Raw genomic sequence first — 7,820 nt, forward strand, 5'->3', positions numbered from 1 at the left:
TGTGATGTTAAATGTTTTCCCTAACAAAATGTGCATGTCACCAGAGAAACAAGTTCCCCAGAATTTATCATGATTCTGAAAAACTTCATTTTGCACACCCTTGGGGTGTTCTTCAGAGTAGTTTGGATGCTCTTTCTGTAGCACAGTGATGTGTGTGCTCAGGACTTCACAGAAGATGCATTGCTGTGATTTCTCTTTTCCCATGACTAGTTCTACTTGAACTGGTTTGGTGCAATTTGCCTAATGAGTTTTCACCCACAGAAGTGAAATTCATATACACTAAAGTGTGAATGTTATCTAGCAAAGAGTTTGCTTATGTGGGAGAGGAAGGAATTGATCTGGGGGAGAAAGAAGCAGTGGAAGCATTATGCCTCCTGTTGTCTTTGGGAAATGTCTATCATTTGTCATTTGAATATAATAAAACAAGATGGTGAGATGGGCAAGTACTCAAAAGCTTAAGTAGTAATGATTTTGAATTATAGTAATAGCCCCCAAGGCAGATGACTAATAATTTATGATCTCACAAGTATGGCAAAAAAAAATAATAATAATAAAAAAATGTTTACTACATCTACTCACTCTGATCTGATTTTCATTTTGAGAAATATCTCTGGCACTGTAGACATGACTTCTATGGAATAATACTACCATTCCAATACTTTCCAATACTGGAAATAATAATACTTTCCAATACAGGAAAGCATTTTTTGCAATTATTCAGTATTTCTTAAAAACAAACAAACAAACAAACGAACAAAACGCACCAACACTAAAACAGGAAACAATGGAAAGATAAACTAAGAGCAAACTTTGTCTACAGAATGTACATAGATACTATTTATTTTTCTTTTGGGCACGGGATATCAGTCCTCACAATTGTGGACTGATTTACAAAGTAATAGAATAGAGCATTCAGTAATTCTTTCTGACTGGCTAAATGCAGGCATTCAATGAGTCGAAGCACGCTGTGGAGCAGATGATACTGCAAAAGAGGAGATAGGGAACAAGGTAAATGGATGTAAGAGTTTCAAACGATCTCTCCCATCTACTTAGGCTTGCATTCTTTTTTCTCCCACCAGTGGCAAGGCCGAGCAGCAAGCTTTGACAGCCAGGGGTCTTGTCCCTCTCCTAAACCACCACCCACACCCTGATACAGCAGAGCAACAAGAAAAACAGGACTAAACCAAGTTATTTTTGCACTTGGCCTACAGTCTCAGTAGTTTGTTGCTGAGTGGCAGTGGCTGCAGCGAGACTTTCCAGCCTAGTTGTTCCCGCATAAATAAAGGCAGAAACCCGTTTTGTGGTCAAATACGTCTTTGTCTAATACGTCTCCCAAGGTGATGTGTTTCTTTTTGTGGATTTTACTGTACAGACCTGTTTCCAAAGGAAGAAGGTGTACTGAGACATGAGCTGGAAATTTGGTCTGTAAAATAAGATGTAAAATAGTTTTTAATGTGTATGAAGGTTGGAAAATTGCAAAGATGTTTTGAGTTTCTACAGACAGCACACTTTGCCAGGAAAGGAGACATCTGGACCAGCTGTGCTGCACTGTCTGTGCCTGCTTAGAAGAACAGAACTGGAAGACTCGAGAAGTCTTCTTCTGGTCTGTGAGCAGCTCTTTACTGTTGTGATCAGCCTAAATTCAGCAATGTGTTTACAGGTTTCCTGTTCATGTAGAGGTGTTCATGAGCTGTTAGAAGTGTGTGCAGTGTATATCCCAAATTCCTTTTGTCATATATAAAGAGAAAAACTGTTGGTTCCTCGGGGGGGGGTGGGGGTGGGGGGTGGGGAGTGGGGTGGAACTGTATTTCTGTATTTCAAGTTTCCCTAGAGCTACCTGCATGAACAGTTTCTTAAGACTCCCTTTGTAGCTGCTGCTCTTTACCCTCTGTAACATCACCACATCATGTGGAGCACTGGAGTTGTCATGAGTGGAGCTCAGACATGAAGGGGGAAAAGATGTTACAGAAATAGGTGATATTCTTGCATGAACACTAGATCTTTATTTCTTACATCATCCTAGTAATAAAGGGTGAACAAAAGGGTAAAGGGAAATATAGAAAAACAACTAATAGTAGAAAAACTTCCACACTTTTGTCTTGAATAATCAGCACTTCCTTAATGAATAAAGTTTCTAGGGCCCAAGACTCGGAGGAAGATCAAATTGTGAAAAATGAAACTTCCCTGGCTCCTTGGCTGCAGAGACCAAAAATGAAGTTACAACGCTATGTACTAGCTTTGCAAGTACAGCTAATTCAGCTGATCTTTATCAGACAGCTGCAGATTCTGGACGCTTTCACGTCTTGGATTTTTTTCTGAGTTGCTAAATATGTTAGTGCTATTTGTTCCATTGTGATTAAATTAATTAAATTAATAAAATTAAATTAAAATATTTAGGTTTTGAGTCAAAACAAAATTTGCTAGAGAGACAGCCATTCCTTCTCACATCAGGTTAGCAGGAACTGCATCCATCAGCCACAATTTTCAGGTCAACTTCAGTTTTCGTTTTCCTAAATGTCACAGCATCAGCCTTCACTGAACATCAGAACTACTGTGAATGCAGAGAAAGATATTCATTTGCATTGATTTTCTGGGTAAGATGAGTTCAGTGATGGACAAATACGTACCTTCTAGTCACACCTTGTGTCTTAATTCTCTTTATGTGCCACGTGCTATAGAAGCAGAAACAATAAAATCATTTTATTTGTAACTCTTGCCTTGCCTTGTGAAATGCTTCCTCTCATAAAAGCAGTAATCATGTGCTATGTGATTTCAGATGGTTACAGTAATCATAGCAGATGTTACTGAAGGTGATGATAACACATCCTCACTTGGTAAGGGATGCTACAAAGGCAGACCACACGTTTTGAAGCAGACACTCCTTAGGCTATCAGAGCCACAGTTCTTGATTGTCCTGGGACAGGCTGTGCACATTCTTTGGGGATCTGCTGGCAATAGTCACAGAAGAAAAAAAAAAAGATAAAAAAATCAAGAGCTACAGTCCATTTAAACAGAAAGGTGGTAAAACTACTAAAAGTAGTACCAGGAAAACTGGTGAAAGTAGTTTTCCAGCATAAAGAGAAGTACTGTATACTTCTACCAAGGGACACCACTGAGTACTTCCAGGGCAACTCATCCTTTCTGGGAACATTCCAGTCTTATTATAGGAAAGAGTTCTAACCATCCCAAATAATCGGTTTACAGTGGTTAGTTCAAAAGCTGACTGCAGGCTCCCTGAAACTTGATCTGAGCTGGACTGAGCCTTCAGGTTTTTAATGTCATGAATAGGAAGTGGCCTCTTACAGGTTTGTAGATCAAAGCACCTGTAACGCAAGTGCAGAGTGGAAGATGTGCCCAGAGCAAGCTGCTGCAGTCCCAGCTGGATAAGAGGATGGCACTTGACAGTCTCTAATTGCACTAACCCACTCAATTTTTTTTTTCTTCTTTAATCCTGGCTTCTTGTTTTTTTGGTGTTCTCTGTATAGTCTCTTTTATCCATTCTTCTTGTTATCTAGGATTTAGTCAAAACATACGTGGGGTTTGACACAAAGCTTCTATTTTTAATCCTTGCTTCACACAGATAATCAATTTCCACTCAATACTGACTGTCACTTGCATTACTGGAAAACTGGATCTCTTGCTAGCGAAAAACACCCACTCCTCGATGGCTCAAAAACCCCTACATTTATGTTTTAAATGCTGAGATTTTGCCTCGTCCCTCAAAAAGGGGATAATCAAACCATTGTGTGTTTATCATCACCTCAGCACAGCCACTTGAGAAGATTGGTCACACTAATGGAAACTAGCTACACTGTACAAGCACAAATATTTCTCTGTCATCTAAAGAAGGATTATAACTCTGAAAACAGCTGAAGCTGGCATAAGCCCCATCCCAGAATTCAATCAGACTTTATTACTCCCTCCCTCTTTCCATGCTACTCTTAATTATATAATAACTCACAGAGGAGTGATGATTATCGAGCAAAATGAGGCGGACCACGTCAGGGCCACATACCATGGAACAGCCTGCACAAACACTGGTTGTTGGTCTCTTTGCAAAGTCTGCAAGCAGCCACAAATGAATAGTTTACTTTTTGTTGAGTAATGCAAACAAAATAAACACACGACAGCATTCCCAGACCTTCCTTTCCTTTTTGATTTTAGTCTCACAGTCTCCAGTTTCATAGAACAATGACTGACTGTAGGAAAAGCAAGAGAAACTGCAGTGAGGCCTGCCATTTAATTACTGCTAGTTTAATGATGGGGACACAGGGCAATGTGAAACCCCACGGGTATGTTGGACTGCTCATTACGAGGGAACAGAGGTGGGGCCAAGGAACTGTCCACAGCCAAGTTCCTACCCGCTGATTTGACAACACAATAACTTGGTATATGAGAAAAATGTGAAAAACACACAGTGGAAAGTGAGGTCAGCTGCTGTGAAGCTCTGCTGTCTGCACTGAGAAGAAAGCTGCGATGGAAAAGGAGCTGGGCAGGAGCTGTAGCCTGTTTTTTTGCCAGGATGAACATCGCCCCAAAGTCAGGGCTGTCAAGAGGCCAGTGCTGCAGGTGAGACCGTGAGAAGCGGAGCTTGGCTCTTCTTTGCAGATGCACAAACCTAGAAAAAAATGGATTTGGTCCAAGCGCTGGAGGCATCCCTGGTAACACTGCTTGGCTAATGACACCTCTGCTGCAGTCAGCCTTCAGTGGCAATGTCACTTAAATGTTCAAGAAATGTTTTCTTTTGTTTTCCTGGACTTAACACAATGATAATTTGTAATTACGTTTTACTGTTTTATATATAAACATTTTTAAACAGTCCACTAGTCATACAAATATAGTTACATATATTATGTTCCTATGACATTTCTAATTAAAAATAAGGAATTTACAGCACATATATTTCAAAAACCCAGTGTAGGTTTCTATTAAAAAGACAGTTCATTAAAGCTAATAAAATACCTTTGAATGGCTCAACACAAATCCTAGAGCATATTCTGTTGCCATGGAAACAGTCAGCACCAAAGCCAAGTGGAGACAAGAGTAGCTATAGCACCAGAAATAAAATGCAAAAATGTGATTAGGCAGACAAAGAGCCCACTGAGTCTGGGGTGCCATCCTCCTGGCTCCTCCCTGCCCAGGGTCCCCGCGGCCCTTCCTGGATCACCCGGGCGCTGCTGTGATACGAGGCAGGGCTGGGGTTCCAGCGCTGCACCCCATGGAGGTGTCTATGGGGAAGGGGGGTGTGTGGTAGAGAGGACATCGCCTGTGCTGGGGGCAGGTGCAGTCAGAGGAGCAGAGCATCCCATAGTGAACCGATGACTGGGAAACGTAGCCCAGTCATCAAAGGCACATAGGCAAATTCCTTCTGTATTGTTAATTTCTTCCAAAGTAAGAGACCTGGTCCTAACCTTCTGGTCGTAGCTGCACATCCCTCTCCATTTCAAACCGCGTTAGAATTTTTTTTTTTCCTGCCAGAAGGAATAGAGTGGAAACGCAGTAATTACATTTTTTTTTTAAATCAAGTCAGCTTGCCAGCGCTGCTCTTGGATAGCTCACATAAATGAAGCAGGATGCTGCTCGTTGCTCTGCTCGTGATGCTCTGGGACTCTCAGCGGGGCTGCCCTGCCCACCGCTCCAGCCCCTCAGCCCTGAGCACAAAGCGATGTGCCCCCTCCCCAGCCCCAGCAGCACCACCCGGGGCTGCTTGGTGCTGCCACAGGCCCTGGTGCTTCTCCCCTTTGAGCATGTCTGCACCACGCGTGGCAATGCAGTCTGGCTGTTGGGTATGGCCCCTGCCTGCTGGAGATGTGCACTCTGCCAGGCCATAGCAGCTACAGAAACCAGGAGGAGCTTGCTGCCTGTTGTGTAGCTTCAGCTTTATCTAATGAACCTCTAATTGCTGCACGCTGTGCGTGTCCCGCAAGGCTGCTGGCATTGCTCTGCCTGTCCCCAGCCTTAGCGGGATCTCTGCCAGAGTGTGGGGGATTGTGTGCCGTGGCCAGGGGGTGCCAGGCCGGAGCCCCCGCGGAGCCCTAGGGAAGCAGACCGTGCTCAGGGGCTGAAGGACACGGTTGCATCAGGCTTTTTTTTGCAGCCCCATCTGCTTCCCAGCACAATGTCCAGCTGCCCAAATGCTCATCACACTTTGCAAAGCCATGTGGGGGGGTGAACCAGCACAAACATCATGTTTCTACAGCTGCAACTGTGAAAGGGGTTTGTGAAGTCATGCCATGCTCCATCCGGTCCCAGAGAGCAGGCGGTGTTCTCCCTTGCGATGGAGAAAAAAACATCACCGAGCCCCCAAATGGTGTTGTGCAAGCAGACGCTGCAGTTGTTTGTATTCCAAGTAAATAGGATGAGCTGGTGCTGGCCCAGGAGAGGGTCTTGGAAGCTCATTCCTCAAACGCAACGCCACCAGTCAGGGCTGGGCTGTGCATGCTCCTAGAGCTGTAGCACCAAGGCAGCATCTGATGTTATTTTGCTGCACTGGGTACTCAAAAACTGCCCCAGCAGCATCTCTTTCCCTGCAGCACTTGCAGTCACTGCAGCAAACTACAGAACACCTTAACACAGGGCTGTCCCCACTGCCACTTGTGCTTGATTGGAGTGGTGATTTCAGGCTTTTTTTGGGTTCCTCACTCTAAAAAGAATGGCTTAAAATTCTCCCAGTGTGGTGTGAGCTGCCCCTGGCTTGCTGCAGAGGGTGATGGTGCTGGGTGCTGCAAAGGAGCCAGGTTGGCCCTGCTGCCGTCACCCACCAAGGCGGCAACAGCCTCCCAGCACAGGCTTCTTTCTCATGGACAATAAAACATAACAAAAATGTCAAAGGTCTTCATTATTTTCTATCATAAATCCACAGAACTTAAAACTCAATCTTCTTTCTGAAATGTGGAATTTGTCTGGTGTGTCTGAATGACCAGCAAAAAATAAGATGTTTTCCAGAGCAAAGACAGTCCCTGCAGCAATAGCCATTGGTGCTGCCAGATGCAGGATCGTCAAATACCTCAGCAACAAACACCCTTCGGGGCGAACCATGGCTGACTGGAGATTGAATGTAATGAGAATTTGTTTAGCTAGAGGATGTTTTAAATCTCTGAGGACTGAAACCCAGAATGCCCTCCTTCACATCCCGAGCAATATCCCCTCTGTCCTGGGAAGGTGCCAGGACCAGTGGCTCCATTCAGAAAAGCTGGTGCCAGGATGCCCAGCCAAGGGCAGCAGCTGTGTTTCTGCCCCATGGCAAGCGCCGGGGGCTGGGGCGGCAGGGGCCCCACCCCAGGAAGGCTTGCCTTGGGGTCCAGGTCAATTCCAAGGACCCCAGCAGATGTGGTTTCTTTGGCCCAAAACAAGAGTTCCCAGAAGCAGGAACAGAGTGGATGATGTGGTAAAAATAGTTCTTTCTTGAAACTGCATGTTTCTCTAAGCCTGTGAAAGCAGCTTTTGGAATGAAGGGAGAACTGGAAGATCCAGGAATACAAATCAATGGCACGTAATTGCCTGGTTTGCCTGAATACAGCTGAGCATCGCAAAGGGATATTGCACAAATGACACACAGCATGAGGATGCTGCACCCTAGCTGTGCCAAATTTCATGGGGTTTATTGGTACTGATGTCCCTTGATTAAATTAATATTTCTTTCTTGCTGTATTCTGCAGCAACCTGAACATTTCAATTTCTCAGGCAAGCTTGGATAAGGAATGGAAAGAAGATGGCAGATTACTCTGACATTGGAGATGGCTCCACTGGGGAAAACTGCTTTTCATTTAAAACCTTGCTTTTATAGAAAAAAAAAATGCAGTCAAGGAAGCACCGAGAAT

General features: G+C 44.1%; 1 protein-coding gene across 1 annotated transcript in view; it reads left to right on the forward strand.

Annotated features, from left to right (window-relative positions):
- The window catches only part of SYT6 (synaptotagmin 6), a 37,057-nt gene extending 35,906 nt beyond the window's left edge, over positions 1-1,151 (forward strand). The window contains exon 8 of the mRNA XM_035561433.2: positions 1,080-1,151. Within this exon, the coding sequence (XP_035417326.1) occupies positions 1,080-1,151 (72 nt within the window). The remainder of the gene's footprint in view (positions 1-1,079) is intronic.
- The last annotated feature ends 6,669 nt before the right edge of the window (positions 1,152-7,820 follow it).

The sequence above is a fragment of the Cygnus atratus genome, chromosome 24 (assembly GCF_013377495.2).
Source record: "Cygnus atratus isolate AKBS03 ecotype Queensland, Australia chromosome 24, CAtr_DNAZoo_HiC_assembly, whole genome shotgun sequence".
NCBI lineage: Eukaryota > Metazoa > Chordata > Aves > Anseriformes > Anatidae > Cygnus > Cygnus atratus.